The 20,777-nt window shown below is 38.9% G+C and overlaps 1 protein-coding gene across 3 annotated transcripts in view; it reads right to left on the reverse strand.

The window, feature by feature from the left end:
* The window catches only part of nrxn2a (neurexin 2a), a 386,153-nt gene that overhangs the window by 286,998 nt on the left and 78,378 nt on the right, over nucleotides 1–20,777 (reverse strand). For all 3 annotated transcript variants that reach the window (XM_042311448.1, XM_042311449.1, XM_042311450.1), the window contains one exon: nucleotides 4,717–4,737. In XM_042311448.1, the coding sequence (XP_042167382.1) occupies nucleotides 4,717–4,737 (21 nt within the window). The remainder of the gene's footprint in view (nucleotides 1–4,716; nucleotides 4,738–20,777) is intronic.

Here is a 20,777-nt window from a genome sequence, read left to right on the forward strand (position 1 = left end):
ACATATTAAAACTTATCTGTGAAACATGTTGCTGTTGTTTGTTCATTCATTTCTAACCAGTTCTAACTATTCAGTTCATCCATGATTCTAAGAAGAATATGAGTGAACCCATTTCTTTGAAAGGGAAATACGTGTGCCACTGTGTATATAACGTTGCACTATGCAGAAAATTGCTCCGCCATTTCCTGGTTGCTAAAACTTTAATAGTTCGCTTAGTTTCAGTTTATATGACAAGATAAGATAGTATAGTGTAGAGAATCATTGTACCACGTAAAGCACTGAGAAAAATATATGTTCCATAAGCAAAAATATTGTTGTTTCAGCTGGTGTATAAAATTGAAATTAAAAGATGCAAAAAACAAAACTTAAGAACAGGAAGCATAGAACATTAGCACATAGAACATATATACTGCTTCTTAGACTTGCTTTCAAGTAGAATGATAGATCTATAACTCACATTTCTATGTGAATTTGGTCACGTCACCCAAACAGTGACATATTGCCACTTTTAAATAATGCTAGTTAACCTCCAACCTAGCAGTCTGATCCAATAACATCCAAGCCCTAAAAATGGGGGACTATGTACAAAAAGTGCTGTAATTTCAAAAAAGTTCACCCAGTATGAATGAAAATACACTGAAATTAAAGCTGACCATCTGCACTTTAATAACCTCATAGTTATTGTATCAAATCCAAAGTTCACAAGTGGACTATGAGAAGGCCATCTGTGAAATATCCACTCAGATTTTACATTTAATGTGTGAGAATATTCTGAAGAAAAAGGCAAAGCGTAAAGAGTTAGGATTTGTGCTTGTGCTGAGTTTGTTCCTCCATGCAGTTGCAGTGTTTTGAAGGAGAGTATTCTTGAGGGGATTAAACCAAGGACAGTGGTGCTAAAGCCTGTTAAAGATAGGGCTGATTACTGCCCCCTTTGGGGTGATTGCGTGCCCATAGTAAACAGAAAAGAAATCTGTCAAAAATTGCTAATATATGCATATAAAAATTATTATTGAATAGAAAACACTCTAAAGCTTCTAAAACCGTTTAAATGATGTCTCTATGTAAAGCAGAACTCTCAGGGCACTCATTCTCCCAAACTCTCTCTTGTCATTATAAAAGTTGGCCCAACTTTGACGTCATCGCCCCCACCCTTCCCAAGCACTTACAGTCCTGGGAACAGTTTCTATCTCTTCAGCGGGATGTCTGCTTTCAATGGGGCTTCTCATTGTGAGAATCGTGCGCTCACGAGGGTTTTGGCGGCCGAAACCTTTCGGTCACGCGAGAAAACAGGTTACTCTCATGCGCGCTCTGCTCGGGTGATGTCTTTGTTCCAAGATTGATTAAACGACTCGTGTGTTTCTGATCGTCCTGAGAATTGCTGTGAAGCTAGATAACATGCTAACGCTGTGTTCTGAACATAGTTTGACAAGTTTAGTCGACATATAATATGTAATTTCGACGTTTTGGTGCGCACCCACTTGACTTTTTGGCTGCATTTCAACCGAAATGTGTCGTGTTTGATCACCGAAAGACACAGACTTCCAAACTAAAGCTGTTTTTGGTAAGTATAAACCCTTCCAGGTCTACTGATGGAAGAACAGCAAAGGTAAGGGAATATTTATGTGTTTTATTATGGGTTTCTGTGGACTCCAGTAGAGGAGCCAAAATGCTAATTCCTGAGCGCCGACTCATATTATAGCCTAGTGAACGAAATCTGTAACGTTAAAAATAAATGTAACACAGCGATTGCATTTAGAAGAAGTGTATCTTTCTATATATATTTAGAACATGCATATTTAGTCTAAGTTTATGTTGTGTATTCCATGTTAGCTGACGGCATATGGCGGAGCTATCGTCATTTCTCCGGACATTTGAGTAGCATTTTTTTGAACATGCCGTCATTGTAAACAGATTTATGGATATATATAGCATATTATTGAAAAAAGATAAATGTACTGTGTAACATGTTATATTACTGTCATCTGATGAAGATTTCAAAAGGTTAGTGAAATTATTTTTATTTTAATCCTGCGTTTGGTGATTGCATATTTTGTTGAATTTGGCTATGGAAATTAGCTTGGTCTTCGGTGTGTCTTCGGTGGTGGTTTGACATAAATATGTGCTATGTTTTCGCCGTAAAACATTTTAGAAATCTGACTTGCTGGCTAGATAAACAAGTTGTTTATCTTTCATTTGAGCTATTGGACTTGTTAATGTGTGGAGGTTAAATATTTTTAAGAATATTTTTTGCGTTCCATGCGCCACATTCCAGCTGACGGTGGGAGGGCTGGTTCCCAATTGGGACTCAAGATCCTCAACAGGTTTTAAGCTCCCTGGCCACCAGCAGCAGCAGCAGCTATGTCCTGTCCTGTCCTCTCGTTTAAAGATGTCTGTGCTGAGGTTCTCACAGGGTCAGAGTCATTCACACCATCACTATCAACTATTAAAAGTACCATATGACATCGTAACATCTCTTAAAAGAAAAAGAAGCACAACAAATAATAATAAAATAAACAACCAACCTACTGGGCACAGAATCACAGATGTCAATTCAATGTCTGTTCCACGGTGGTTCAGTGTAATTTCATTGAACTTACGTGGAAACACTATTGAGTCAACCAGTGGGAACCAAGTAATTGGAATGAAGTCATTCTCCAAAATGGTTTCGTTTTGTAGATGGTGGTTTGCATAATGCACACACAAACACTATTAACACACAGAGGAAGCAGTGGTTACTGTCTGTTGGTGTTCTACATTCACGTGTGGATTCTCTTATCTCTCTTTCACAGACCCAGTTTTGCTCACAGCACATCAGAGGATGCTGCACTCCACATCTCCTGGCCTGAAAAGCATTCCCCACCTTGCCCCCCCCCCACCACCATTCAGGTAGCCCAGGCTCCATGACGGACTGCAGACATGGGGGATTCCACAGGCTGACTCCTGGAGACACTCTGGAGTTCCAACCACTTATAATCCAGAAGTTGTCATCACTAACCCACAGTACGAAAGCCCTCAGTGCAGACAAAATAAAAGCATTGAGGTTACTATTTTTAAATGGGGTGTTGTTCACCATTTTGTATAAGCAGCCATCTAGGTCCATTGATAGGGGGACTACAAAGACTTACTGCTGGATGTCACATTGCATTGCCCCGGATAATGCAAAAAGAGGAGATCTAGCTCAACACATCCTTTTTCAAGTGTCATCTTTGTTTTCATGCCTTGTTCACCGGGATGTGACGCAGACTCCATGTCAAAGCTTTAATCCAATAAAGGCTCATTCCTTCTCTTTGCAGCATGTCATTTAATTTAACAACACTCGTCTTTTGCTGTGAGCGTGGTCATAGCACCCTTGCTCATCACAAGGGAAATTAAGAGTGACTAGAAGCTGGGGTTGAAAGAGGACCCTTCTGAACTGAAGCTTTCTACTCATCATCATCATCATCCCATGTAGGGCCTGGATATAGCCCTTCACATTACAACCAGCCCCTGCTTACGAATCAACTCTACCAGTCCACTGTTAGACACTGACAGTGCAGTGTTCCATAGGAATACACACAGAAGATTTGATTTTGATTTGATTTGATTTGGAATAGTATGTTAGAATTAGTCAGGGAAACCATTTGGAATAGAATGGTAACATGTGCATTCAAGCACACCAACATTCATAGCTACTGTACAGTACGCACAGTGCTGACTATCAACACTCATTGCGAACTATGTGGATATCGTTGCATGCTGTAAAAATTTAACTGAAAATACCATTAATTCCTTCTGTGCAGTCATTTATAATATACAAATGTACAGAGCAACAGTATTAGATAACAGGTGTGGGTAGCTGGCTGTTCCGGTGAGCAGCAGCAGTGATTTCTAACATGCAGAGGCCCAGCGCACCCAGAGCATGGACCCAGAGCATGGACCCCTGAGCCTGTTGGATTCTCTGGCACCACTACACCACCAGAGCTCCTCCTAACAGGCTTGATGGAAGTCTCTCACTGCACTACAACTCAGCTGCACTGGGCTTCCCCACCTCCACGTTCAATCTTCATTTACAGTCTGACGAGCAATTATATTTGTTTTATTGTGATGTGGTTAAACAGACTGACAATGATCACATTATCAAAGACAAATCGTGTTTTCCTTCTAACAGGGACGAGTAATGCTGGCCGAAATATTTTCAGTCTGCAAGCAAAGCATTTCCATTAGTGTGTAATCAGTGCCAATCTTTTGACAGTGTGATATACTGCCTTGATGTCAATGGCTTGGTAATCAACCATCTTAATAGCTGGGTTCTTTTAGATGGTAGCTACAGTTAGCACAAAGCGCAGCACTGATCACTGAGATGATGACATCCCTACTGTGTGTGTGTGTCTGTGTGAGTCTGCAAGTCTCACAGAGAAAATCACTATATCAAAAAAGAAACGCAGACCCAATTTCAGACAATTAAAAGTTGTGTTAAAGATGGCCGTTTGCTCTTCAAACGTTAATAGACAGCTAAATCCAAAGTCAGGGCAAAGTTACTGGACATAGATGCCATGAAAAATGGCCCAGGAAAAAGCAGCCTCCAAGTACATTATGCAGCACATTGGAGATATTCTAGAAAGAAGGTGATAGTCAAGTAAGTCAAAGTGTGTTGCAGTGCAAACCACCCAAAATAACACTGTAGTTTGTTCACCTCATAGTAGCAGAAAAAAACAAACAAAAGAAAAATGGTCTTACCTTCTACTGCTTTCTGGATAACTGTATGGAATCAGAGAAGACAGAATAATTAGTATTGGTGACTGAAGCACATTCACAATCTATAAATGAATAAAAAGCAGCACCAAACAGTTCATGCTAATTCTTCTGGGTTTATTTTATTTATTTATTTCTCCTTTATTTAACCAGGTAGGCAAGTTGAGAACAAGTTCGCATTTACAATTGCGACCTTTAACTAAAACACATACAGTAGGCCTCTGTTATTACAACATATACAGTAGAACTCTCTAATTACAACACATACAGTAGGCCCCTCAATACAACACATACAGTAGGCCTCTCTAATTACAACACATACAGTAGGCCAATCTCTAATTACAACACATACAGTAGGCCTCTGTAATTACAACACATACAGTAGGCCTCTCTAATTACAACACATACAGTAGGACTCTGTAATTACAACACATACAGTAGACCTCTCTAATTACAACACCTTAAGTAGGCCTCTGTAATTACAACACATACAGTAGGACTGTTATTACAACACACACAGTAGGCCTCTCTAATTACAACACATACAGTAGGCCTCTAATTACAACACATACAGTAGGCCTCAGTAATTACAACACATACAGTAGACCACTGTAATTACAACACATACAGTAGGCATCTCTAATTACAACACATTCAGTAGGCCTCTAATTACAACACATACAGTCAGACTGTTATTACCCCACACACAGTAAGCCTCTGTAATTACAACACATACAGTAGGCCTCTCTAATTACAACACATACAGTAGGCCTCTCTAATTACAATACACACAGTAGACCTCTCTAATTACAATACACACAGTAGACCTCTCTACTTACAACACACACAGTAGGCTTCTGTTATTACAACACATACAGTAGTTCTCTGTTATTACAACACATACAGTAGACCTCTAATTACAACACACACAGCAGGCCTCTAATTACAACACAGTGCAGGCCTCTAATTACATCACAGTGTAGGCCTCTAATTACATCACACACAGTAAGCCTCTGTAATTACAACACATAGGGTAGGCCTCTCTAATAACAACACATACAGTAGACCTCTCTAATTACATCACATACAGTAGACCTCTCTAATTACAAAACATACAGTAGGCCTCTCTAATTACAAAACCTACAGTTGGCCTCTCTAATTACACCACATACAGTAGGCCTCTGTTATTACAACACATACAGTAGGCCTATCTAATTGCAACACATACAGTAGCCCTCTCTAATTACAACACATGCAGTTGCCCACTCTAATTACAATACACACAGTAGACCTCTCTACTTACAACACACACAGTAGGCCTCTGTTATTACAACACATACAGTAGTTCTCTGTTATTACAACACATACAGTAGGCCTCTCTAATTACAACACACACAGCAGGCCTCTAATTACAACACAGTGTAGGCCTCTAATTACATCACACACAGTAAGCCTCTGTAATTACAACACATAGGGTAGGCCTCTCTAATAACAACACATACAGTAGACCTCTCTAATTACAACACCTACAGTAGGCTTCTCTAATTGCAACACATACAGTAGGCCTCTCTAATTACAACACATGCAGTAGACCTCTCTACTTACAACACATACAGTAGGCCTCTGTTATTACAAAACATACAGTAGTTCTCTGTTATTACAACACATACAGTAGGCCTCTCTAAATACAACACATACAGTAGGCCTCTCTAATTACAACACATACAGTAGGCCTCTCTAATTACAACACATTCAGTAGGCCTCTAATTACAACACATACAGTAAGACTGTTATTACCACACACAGTAAGCCTCTGTAATTACAGTGTAGCCTCTAATTACAACACATTCAGTAGGCCTCTCTAATTACAACACATACAGTAGGCCTCTCTAATTACAACACATACAGTAGGCCTCTGTAATTACAACACATACAGTAAGACTGTTATAACAACACACACAGTAAGCCTCTGTAATTACAACACATACAGTAGGCCTCTGTAATTACAACACATACAGTAAGACTGTTATTACAACACACACATTAGGCCTCTCTAATTACAACACATACAGTAGGCCTCTCTAATTACAATACACACAGTAGACCTCTCTACTTACAACACATACAGTAGGCCCTCTAATTACAACACATACAGTAGGCCTCTGTAATTACAACACACACACAGCCTCTAATTACAACACATACACATTACAACACAGTAGGCCTCTCTAATTACAACACATACAGTAGGCCTCAACACACACATACAGTAGGCCTCTCTAATTACAACACCTACAGTAGGCCTCTGTAATTACAACACAGTAAGACTGTTATTACAACACACACAGTAGGCCTCTCTAATTACAACACCTACAGTAGGCCTCTAATTAACACATACAGTAGGCCTCTAATCAACACATACAGTAGGCCTCTGTAATTACAACACATACAGTAAGACTGTTATTACAACACACACATTAGGCCTCTCTAATTACAACACATTCAGTAGGCCTCTAATTACAACAGATACAGTAAGACTTTTATTACCACACACAGTAAGCCTCTGTAATTACAGTGTAGCCTCTAATTACAACACATTCAGTAGGCCTCTCTAATTACAACACATACAGTAGGCCTCTCTAATTACAACACATACAGTAGGCCTCTGTAATTACAACACATACAGTAAGACTGTTATAACAACACACACAGTAAGCCTCTGTAATTACAACACATACAGTAGGCTTCTGTAATTACAACACACACAGCAGGCTTCTAATTACAACACACACAGTAAGCCTCTGTAATTACAACACATACAGTAGCCCTCTCTAATTACAACACATACAGTAGGCCTCTCTAATTACAACACATATAGTAGGCCTCTCTAATTACAACACATACAGTAGGCCTCTAATTACAACACATACAGTAGGCCTCTAATCACACCACATACAGTAGGCCTCTGTAATTACAACAAATACAGTAAGACTGTTATTACAACACAAACATTAGGCCTCTCTAATTACAATACACACAGTAGACCTCTCTACTTACAACACACACAGTAGGCCTCTGTTATTACAACACAAACAGTAGTTCTCTATTATAACAACACATACAGTAGGCCTCTAATTACATCACACACAGTAAGCCTCTGTAATTACAACACATAGGGTAGGCCTCTCTAATTACAACACATACAGTAGGCCTCTCTAATTACAACACCTACAGTAGGCTTCTCTAATTGCAACACATACAGTAGGCCTCTCTAATTACACCACATACAGTAGGCCTCTGTTTTTACAACACATACAGTAGGCCTCTCTAATTACAACACATACAGTAGACATCTCTACTTACAACACACACAGTAGGCCTCTGTTATTACAAAACATACAGTAGTTCTCTGTTATTACAACACATGCAGTAGGCCTCTCTAAATACAACACATACAGTAGGCCTCTCTAATTACAACACATTCAGTAGGCCTCTAATTACAACACATAGATTAAGACTGTTATTACCACACACAGTAAGCCTCTGTAATTACAGTGTAGCCTCTAATTACAACACATTCAGTAGGCCTCTCTAATTACAACACATACAGTAGGCCTCTCTAATTACAACACGTACAGTAGGGCTCTGTAATTACAGCACATACAGTAAGACTGTTATAACACACACAGTAAGGCTCTGTAATTACAACACATACAGTAGCCCTCTCTAATTACAACACATACCGTAGGCCTCTCTAATTACAACACATACAGTAGGCCTCTCTAATTACAACACATACAGTAGGCCTCTCTAATTGCAACACATACAGTAGACCTCTCTACTTACAACACACACAGTAGGCCTCTGTTATTACAACACATACAGTAGTTCTCTGTTATTACAACACATACAGTAGGCCTCTCTAAATACAACACATACAGTAGGCCTCTCTAATTACAACACATACAGTAGGCCTCTAATTACAACACAAACAGTAGGCCTCTGTTATTATAACACATACAGTAGGCCTCTCTAAATACAACACACAGTAGACCTCTCTAATTACAACACACACGGTAGTTCTCTGTTATTACAACACATACAATAGGCCTCTCTAATTACAACACATACAGTAGGCTTCTGTTATTACAACACATACAGTAGTTCTCTGTTATTACAACACATACAGTAGACCTCTAATTACAACACACACAGCAGGCCTCTAATTACAACACAGTGCAGGCCTCTAATTACATCACAGTGTAGGCCTCTAATTACATCACACACAGTAAGCCTCTGTAATTACAACACATAGGGTAGGCCTCTCTAATAACAACACATACAGTAGACCTCTCTAATTACATCACATACAGTAGACCTCTCTAATTACAAAACATACAGTAGGCCTCTCTAATTACAAAACCTACAGTTGGCCTCTCTAATTACACCACATACAGTAGGCCTCTGTTATTACAACACATACAGTAGGCCTATCTAATTGCAACACATACAGTAGGCCTCTCTAATTACAACACATGCAGTTGTTCTCTCTAATTACAACACACACAGTAGGCCTCTCTACTTACAACACACACAGTAGGCCTCTGTTATTACAACACATACAGTAGGCTCTGTTAATTACAACACATACAGTAGGCCTCTCTAATTACAACACACACAGTAGGCCTCTAATTACAACACAGTGCAGGCCTCTAATTACATCACAGTGTAGGCCTCTAATTACATCACACACAGTAAGCCTCTGTAATTACAACACCTAGGGTAGGCTCTCTAATAACAACACATACAGTAGACCTCTCTAATTACAACACATACAGTAGGCTTCTCTGTTTTTACAACACATACAGTAGGCCCTCTAATTACAACACATACAGTAGACCTCTCTACTTACAACACATACAGTAGGCCTCTGTTATTACAAAACATACAGTAGTTCTCTGTTATTACAACACATACAGTAGGCCTCTCTAAATACAACACATACAGTAGGCCTCTCTAATTACAACACATACAGTAGGCCTCTCTAATTACAACACATTCAGTAGGCCTCTAATTACAACACATACAGTAAGACTGTTATTACCACACACAGTAAGCCTCTGTAATTACAGTGTAGCCTCTAATTACAACACATTCAGTAGGCCTCTCTAATTACAACACATACAGTAGGCCTCTCTAATTACAACACATACAGTAGGCCTCTGTAATTACAACACATACAGTAAGACTGTTATAACAACACACACAGTAAGCCTCTGTAATTACAACACATACAGTAGGCCTCTGTAATTACAACACACACAGCAGGCTTCTAATTACAACACACACAGTAAGCCTCTGTAATTACAACACATACAGTAGCCCTCTCTAATTACAACACATACAGTAGGCCTCTCTAATTACAACACATACAGTAGGCCTCTCTAATTACAACACATACAGTAGGCCTCTCTAATTACAACACACACAGCAGGCCTCTAATTACAACACACACAGTAGGCCTCTGTAATTACAACACATACAGTAGGCCTCTGTAATTACAACACATACAGTAAGACTGTTATTACAACACACACATTAGGCCTCTCTAATTACAACACATTCAGTAGGCCTCTAATTACAACAGATACAGTAAGACTTTTATTACCACACACAGTAAGCCTCTGTAATTACAGTGTAGCCTCTAATTACAACACATTCAGTAGGCCTCTCTAATTACAACACATACAGTAGGCCTCTCTAATTACAACACATACAGTAGGCCTCTGTAATTACAACACATACAGTAGGACTGTTATAACAACACACACAGTAAGCCTCTGTAATTACAACACATACAGTAGGCCTCTGTAATTACAACACACACAGCAGGCTTCTAATTACAACACACACAGTAGGCCTCTAATTACAACACATACAGTAGCCCTCTCTAATTACAACACATACAGTAGGCCTCTCTAATTACAACACATACAGTAGGCCTCTCTAATTACAACACATACAGTAGGCCTCTAATTACAACACATACAGTAGGCCTCTAATCACAACACATACAGTAGGCCTCTGTAATTACAACAAATACAGTAAGACAATTACAACACAAACAGTAGGCTCTCTAATTACAATACACACAGTAGACCTCTACTTACAACACACACAGTAGGCCTCTGTTATTACAACACAAACAGTAGTTCTCTGTTATAACAACACATACAGTAGGCCTCTAATTACAACACACACAGTAAGCCTCTGTAATTACAACACAGGGTAGGCCTCTCTAATTACAACACATACAGTAGGCCTCTCTAATTACAACACATACAGTAGGCCTCTCTAATTACAACACATACAGTAGGCCTCTCTAATTACAACACATACAGTAGGCCTCTGTTTTTACAACACATACAGTAGGCCTCTCTAATTACAACACATACAGTAGACATCTCTATTACAACACACACAGTAGGCCTCTGTTATTACAACACATACAGTAGGCCTCTGTTATTACAACACATACAGTAGGCCTCTCTAAATACAACACATACAGTAGGCCTCTCTATTACAACACATACAGTAGGCCTGTAATTACAACACATACAGTAAGACTGTTAAATACAACACATACAGTAGGCTCTCTAATTACAACACATTCAGTAGGCCTCTAATTACAACACATACAGTAGGCCTCTCTAATTACAACACGTACAGTAAGCCTCTGTAATTACAGCACATACAGTAAGACTGTTACAACACACACAGTAGGCCTCTGTAATTACAACACATACAGTAGGCCTCTCTAATTACAACACATACAGTAGGCCTCTCTAATTACAACACATACAGTAGGCCTCTCTAATTACAACACATACAGTAGGCCTCTCTAATTACAACACACACATTAGACCTCTCTAATTACAACACACACAGTAGTTCTCTGTTATTACAACACATACAGTAGTTCTCTGTTATTACAACACATACTGTTGGTCTCTCTAAATACAACACATACAGTAGGCCTCTCTATTTACAACACATACAGTAGGCTTCTCTAATTATAACACATACAGTAGGACTCTGTAATTACAACATGTAAAGTAGGCCTCTAATTACAACACAGTAGGACTCTGTAATTACAACACATACAGTAGGCCTCTGTTATTACAACACATACAATAGGCCTCTCTTATTACAACACATACAGTAGGCCTCTCTAATTACAACACCTACAGTAGTCCTCTCTAATTGCAACACATACAGTAGGCCTCTAATTACAACACATACAGTAGGCCTCTCTAATTACAACACACACAGCAGGCCTCTAATTACAACACAGTGTAGGCCTCTAATAACATCACACACAGTAAGCCTCTGTAATTACAACACATACAGTAGACCTCTCTAATTACAACACATACAGTAGGCCTCTCTAATTGCAACACATACAGTAGGCCTCTCTAATTACACCACATACAGTAGGCCTCTGTTATTACAACACATACAGTAGGCCTCTCTAATTACATCACATACAGTAGCCTCTCTAATTACAACACACATACAGTAGGCTCTCTAATTACAACACATACAGTAGGCCTCTCTAATTACAACACATACAGTAGGCCTCTAATTACAACACATACAGTAGACCCTCTAATTACAACACATACAGTAGACCTCTCTACTTACAACACACACAGTAGGCCTCTGTTATTACAACACATACAGTAGTTCTCTGTTATTACAACACATACAGTAGGCCTCTCTAAATACAACACATACAGTAGGCCTCTAATTACAACACATACAGTAGGCCTATGTTATTACAACACACACAGCAGTCCTCTAATTACAACACAGTGTAGGCCTCTAATTACATCACACACAGTAAGCCTCTGTAATTACAACACATACAGTAAGACTGTTATTACAACACACACATTAGGCCTCTCTAATTACAACACATACAGTAGGCCTCTCTAATTACAACACATACAGTAGGCCTCTCTAATTACAATACACACAGTAGACCTCTAATTACAACACATACAGTACGCCTCTCTAATTACAACACATACAGTAAGCCTCTGTAATTACAACACATACAGTAGGCCTCTAATTACAACACATACATTAGGCCTCTCTAATTACAACACACACATTAGACCTCTCTAATTACAACACACACAGTAGTTCTCTGTTATTACAACACATACAGTAGTTCTCTGTTATTACAACACATACAGTAGGCTTCTCTAATTACAACACATACAGTAGGACTCTGTAATTAAAACATGTAAAGTAGGCCTCTAATTACAACACAGTAGGACTCTGTAATTACAACACATACAGTAAGACTGTTATTACCACACACACAGTAAGCCTCTGTAATTACAGTGTAGCCTCTAATTACAACACATTCAGTAGGCCTCTAATTACAACACATACAGTAGGCCTCTCTAATTACAACACATACAGTAAGACTGTAATTACAACACATACAGTAAGACTGTTATAACAACACACACAGTAAGCCTCTGTAATTACAACACATACAGTAGGCCTCTGTAATTACAACACTACAGCAGGCTCTCTAATTACAACACATACAGTAGGCTCTCTAATTACAACACATACAGTAGGCCTCTAATTACAACACATACAGTAGGCCTCTAATTACAACACATACAGTAAGCCTCTGTAATTACAACACATACAGTAGGCCTCTCTAATTACAACACATACAGTAGGCCTCTCTAATTTAGGCCTCTAATTACAACACATACAGTAGGCCTCTCTAATTACAACACACACAGCAGGCCTCTAATTACAACACACACAGTAGCCTCTGTAATTACAACACATACAGTAGGCCTCTCTAATTACAACAATACACTGTTATTACAACACAAACAGTAGGGCCTCTCTAATTACAACACATACAGTAGGCCTCTCTAATTACAACACATACAGTAGGCCTCTAATCACACCACATACAGTAGGCCTCTGTAATTACAACACATACAGTAAGACTGTTATTACAACACACACATTAGGCCTCTCTAATTACAACACATACAGTAGGCCTCTCTAATTACAATACACACAGTAGACTGCTCTACTTACAACACACACAGTAGGCCTCTGTTATTACAACACATACAGTAGTTCTCTGTAATTACAACACATAGGGTAGGCCTCTCTAATTACAACACATACAGTAGACCTCTCTAATTACAACACATAGAGTAGGCCTCTCTAATTACAACACCTACAGTAGGCCTCTCTAATTGCAACACATACAGTAGGCCTCTCTAATTACAACACATACAGTAGGCCTCTGTAATTACAACACATACAGTAGGCCTCTGTAATTACAACACACACAGTAGGCCTCTGTTATTACAACACATACAGTAGGCCTCTCTAAATACAACACATACAGTAGGCCTCTCTAATTACAACACATACAGTAGGCCTCTAATTACAACACAAACAGTAGGACTCTAATTACAACACAAACAGTAGGCCTCTGTTATTACAACACATACAGTAGTTCTCTGTTATTATAACACATACAGTAGGCCTCTCTAAATACAACACACAGTAGACCTCTCTAATTACAACACACACGGTAGTTCTCTGTTATTACAACACATACAATAGGCCTCTCTAATTACAACACATAAAGTAGGCCTGTCTAATTACAACACCTACAGTAGTCCTCTCTAATTGCAACACATACAGTAGGCCTCTCTAATTACAACACCTACAGTAGTCCTCTCTAATTACAATACACACAGTAGGCCTCTCTACTTACAACACACACAGTAGGCCTCTGTTATTACAACACATACAGTAGTTCTCTGTTATTACGACACATACAGTAGGCCTCTAATTACAACACAGTGTAGACTTCTAATAACATCACACACAGTAAGCCTCTGTAATTACAACACATACAGTAGACCTCTCTAATTACAACACATACAGTAGGCCTCTCTAATTACACCACATACAGTAGGCCTCTGTTATTACAACACATACAGTAGGCCTCTCTAATTACAACACATACAGTAGGCCTCTCTAATTACAACACATACAGTAGGCCTATGTTATTACAACACATACAGTAGGCCTCTAATTACAACACAAACAGTAGGCCTCTGTTATTACAACACATACAGTAGTTATGTTATTACAACACATACAGTAGGCCTCTCTAAATACAACACACACATTAGACCTCTCTAATTACAAAACACACAGTAGGCCTCTCTAATTACAACACATACAGTAGGCCTCTAATTACAACACATACAGTAGGCCTCTGTAATTACAACACATACAGTAGACCTCTCTAATTACAACAAATACAGCAGGACTCTGTAATTACAACACATACAGTAGGCCTCTCTAATTACAACACATACAGTAGGCTCTGTAATTACAACACATACAGTAGTTCTCTGTTATTACAACACATACATTAGGCCTCTCTAATTACAACACATACAGTAGGCCTCTCTAATTACAACACATACAGTAGGACTCTCTAATTACAACACATACAGTAGGCCTCTCTAATTACAACACATACAGTAGCCTCTGTAATTACAACACATACAGTAGGCCTCTTATTACAACACACACAGTAGGCCTCTAATTACAACACATACAGGCCTCTCTAATTACAACACATACAGTAGGCCTCTCTAATTACAACACATACAGTAGGCCTCTCTAAATACAACACATACAGTAGGCCTCTCTAATTACAACATATACAGTAGGCCTCTCTAATTACAACACATTCAGTAGGCCTCTAATTAAACACATACAGTAGGCCTCTGTAATTACAACACATACAGTAAGACTGTTATTACAACACACACAATAGGCCTCTCTAATTACAACACATACAGTAGGCCTCTCTAATTACAATACACACAGTAGACCTCTCTAATTACAACACATACAGTAGGCCTCTCAAATTACAACACACACAGCAGGCCTCTAATTACAACACACACAGTAGGCCTCTCTAATTACAACACATACAGTAGGCCTCTCTAATTACAACACATCAGTAGGCCTCTCTAATTACAACACATACAGCAGGCCTCTAATTACAACACATACAGTAAGCCTCTGTAATTACAACACATACATTACTCTAATTACAACACATACAGTAGGCTCTCTAATTACAACACATACAGTAGGCCTCTGTAATTACAACACATACAGTAGGCCTCTGTAATTACAACACATACAGTAAGACTGTTATTACAACACACACATTAGGCCTCTCTAATTACAACACATACAGTAGGCCTCTCTAATTACAATACACACAGTAGACCTCTCTACTTACAACACATACAGTAGTTCTCTGTAATTACAACACATAGGGTAGGCCTCTCTAATTACAACACATACAGTAGACCTCTCTAATTACAACACACACAGCAGGCCTCTAATTACAACACATACAGCAGGCCTCTAATTACATCACATGTAGGCCTCTAATTACATCACATACAGTAAGCCTCTGTAATTACAACACATAGGGTAGGCTCTCTAATTACAACACATACAGTAGGCTCTCTAATTACAACACATACAGTAGGCCTCTGTAATTACAACACATACAGTAAGACTGTTATAACAACACACACAGTAAGCCTCTGTAATTACAACACATACAGTAGGCCTCTAATTACAACACACACAGCAGGCTTCTAATTACAACACACACAGTAAGCCTCTGTAATTACAACACATACAGTAGCCCTCTCTAATTACAACACATACAGTAGGCCTCTCTAATTACAACACATACAGTAGGCCTCTAATTACAACACACACAGTAAGCCTCTGTAATTACAACACATACAGTAGGCCTCTCTAATTACAACACATAAAGTAGGCCTCTAATTACAACACATACAGTAGGCCTCTCTAATTACAACACCTACAGTAGGCTCTCTAATTGCAACACATACAGTAGGCCTCTAATCACACCACATACAGTAGGCCTCTGTAATTACAACACATACAGTAAGACTGTTATTACAACACACACATTAGGCCTCTCTAATTACAACACCTACAGTAGGCCTCTAATTGCAACACATACAGTAGGCCTCTAATCACACCACATACAGTAGGCCTCTGTAATTACAACACATACAGTAAGACTGTTATTACAACACACACATTAGGCCTCTCTAATTACAACACATTCAGTAGGCCTCTAATTACAACAGATACAGTAAGACTTTTATTACCACACACAGTAAGCCTCTGTAATTACAGTGTAGCCTCTAATTACAACACATTCAGTAGGCCTCTCTAATTACAACACATAAGGTAGGCCTCTCTAATTACAACACATACAGTAGGCCTCTGTAATTACAACACATACAGTAAGACTGTTATAACAACACACACAGTAAGCCTCTGTAATTACAACACATACAGTAGGCCTCTGTAATTACAACACACACAGCAGGCTTCTAATTACAACACACACAGCAGGCTTCTAATTACAACACATACAGTAGCCCTCTCTAATTACAACACATACAGTAGGCCTCTCTAATTACAATACACACAGTAGACCTCTCTAATTACAACACATACAGTAGGCCTCTCAAATTACAACACACACAGCAGGCCTCTAATTACAACACACACAGTAAGCCTCTGTAATTACAACACATACAGTAGGCCTCTATTCACACCACATACAGTAGGCCTCTGTAATTACAACACATACAGTAAGACTGTTATTACAACACACACATTAGGCCTCTCTAATTACAACACATACAGTAGGCCTCTCTAATTACAATACACACAGTAGACTGCTCTACTTACAACACACACAGTAGGCCTCTGTTATTACAACACATACAGTAGTTCTCTGTAATTACAACACATAGGGTAGGCCTCTCTAATTACAACACATACAGTAGACCTCTCTAATTACAACACAGTGTAGGCCTCTAATTACATCACACACAGTAAGCCTCTGTAATTACAACACATAGGGTAGGCCTCTCTAATTACAACACATATAGTAGGCCTCTCTAATTACAACACATACAGTAGACCACTGTAATTACAACACATACAGTAAGACTGTTATAACAACACACACAGTAAGCCTCTGTAATTACAACACATACAGTAGGCCTCTGTAATTACAACACACACAGCAGGCTTCTAATTACAACACACACAGTAAGCCTCTGTAATTACAACACATACAGTAGCCCTCTCTAATTACAACACATACAGTAGGCCTCTCTAATTACAACACATACAGTAGGCCTCTAATTACAACACACACAGTAAGCCTCTGTAATTACAACACATACAGTAGGCCTCTAATTACAACACACACAGTAAGCCTCTGTAATTACAACACATACAGTAGGCCCTCTAATTACAACACATAAAGTAGGCCTCTCTAATTACAAAACATACAGTAGGCCTCTCTAATTACAACACCTACAGTAGGCCCTCTAATTGCAACACATACAGTAGGCCTCTAATCACACCACATACAGTAGGCCTCTGTAATTACAACACATACAGTAAGACTGTTATTACAACACACACATTAGGCCCTCTAATTACAACACCTACAGTAGGCCTCTCTATTTGCAACACATACAGTAGGCCTCTAATCACACACATACAGTAGGCCTCTGAAATTACAACACATACAGTAAGACTGTTATTACAACACACACATTAGGCCTCTCTAATTACAACACATTCAGTAGGCCTCTAATTACAACACATACAGTAAGACTGTTATTACCACACACAGTAAGCCTCTGTAATTACAGTGTAGCCTCTAATTACAACATACAGTAGGCCTCTCTAATTACAACACATACAGTAGGCCTCTAATTACAACACATACAGTAGGCCTCTGTAATTACAACACATACAGTAAGACTTATAACAACACACACAGTAAGCCTCTGTAATTACAACACATACAGTAGGCCTCTGTAATTACAACACACACAGCAGGCTTCTAATTACAACACACACAGCAGGCTTCTAATTACAACACATACAGTAGCCCTCTCTAATTACAACACATACAGTAGGCCTCTCTAATTACAACACATACAGTAGCCCCTCTAATTACAACACATACAGTAGACCACTGTAATTACAACACATACAGTAAGACTGTTATAACAACACACACAGTAAGCCTCTGTAATTACAACACATACAGTAGGCCTCTGTAATTACAACACACACAGCAGGCTTCTAATTACAACACACACAGTAAGCCTATGTAATTACAACACATACAGTAGCCTCTCTAATTACAACACATACAGTAGGCCTCTCTAATTACAACACATACAGTAGGCCTCTAATTACAACACACACAGTAAGCCTCTGTAATTACAACACATACAGTAGGCCTCTAATTACAACACACACAGTAAGCCTCTGTAATTACAACACATACAGTAGGCCTCTCTAATTACAACACATAAAGTAGGCTCTCTAATTACAACACATACAGTAGGCCTCTGCAACACATACAGTAGGCCTCTAACACCACATACAGTAGGCCTCTGTAATTACAACACATACAGTAAGACTGTTATTACAACACACACATTAGGCCTCTCTAATTACAACACTTACAGTAGGCCTCTCTAATTGCAACACATACAGTAGGCCTCTAATCACACCACATACAGTAGGCCTCTGTAATTACAACACATACAGTAAGACTGTTATTACAACACACACATTAGGCCTCTCTAATTACAACACATTCAGTAGGCCTCTAATTACAACAGATACAGTAAGACTTTTATTACCACACACAGTAAGCCTCTGTAATTACAGTGTAGCCTCTAATTACAACACATTCAGTAGGCCTCTAATTACAACACATACAGTAGGCCTCTCTAATTACAACACATACAGTAGGCCTCTGTAATTACAACACACACAGCAGGCTTCTAATTACAACACACACAGCAGGCTTCTAATTACAACACATACAGTAGCCCTCTCTAATTACAACACATACAGTAGCCCTCTCTAATTACAACACATACAGTAGGCCTCTAATTACAACACATACAGTAGCCCTCTCAAATTACAACACACACAGCAGGCCTCTAATTACAACACACACAGTAAGCCTCTGTAATTACAACACATACAGTAGGCCTGTCTAATTACAACACATACAGTAGGCCCTCTAATTACAACACATACAGTAGGCCTCTAATCACACCACATACAGTAGGCCTCTGTAATTACAACAAATACAGTAAGACTGTTATTACAACACAAACATTAGGCCTCTCTAATTACAACACATACAGTAGGCCCTCTAAATACAATACACACAGTAGACCCTCTACTTACAACACACACAGTAGGCCTCTGTTATTACAACACATACAGTAGTTCTCTGTTATAACAACACATACAGTAGGCCTCTCTAATTACAACACACACAGCAGGCCTCTAATTACAACACAGTGCAGGCCTCTAATTACATCACAGTGTAGGCTTCTAATTACATCACACACAGTAAGCCTCTGTAATTACAACACATAGGGTAGGCCTCTCTAATTACATCACATACAGTAGGCCTCTCTAATTACAACACCTATAGTAGGCTTCTCTAATTGCAACACATACAGTAGGCCTCTCTAATTACAACACATACAGTAGACCTCTCTACTTACAACACACACAGTAGTTCTCTGTTATTACAACACATACAGTAGACATCTCTACTTACAACACACACAGTAGGCCTCTGTTATTACAAAACATACAGTAGTTCTCTGTTATTACAACACATGCAGTAGGCCTCTCTAAATACAACACATACAGTAGGCCTCTAATTACAACACATTCAGTAGGCCTCTAATTACAACACATACAGTAAGACTGTTATTACCACACACAGTAAGCCTCTGTAATTACTGTGTAGCCTCTAATTACAACACATTCAG

This window comes from Oncorhynchus tshawytscha, linkage group LG33, assembly GCF_018296145.1.
Source record: "Oncorhynchus tshawytscha isolate Ot180627B linkage group LG33, Otsh_v2.0, whole genome shotgun sequence".
Taxonomy (NCBI): Eukaryota; Metazoa; Chordata; class Actinopteri; order Salmoniformes; family Salmonidae; genus Oncorhynchus; species Oncorhynchus tshawytscha.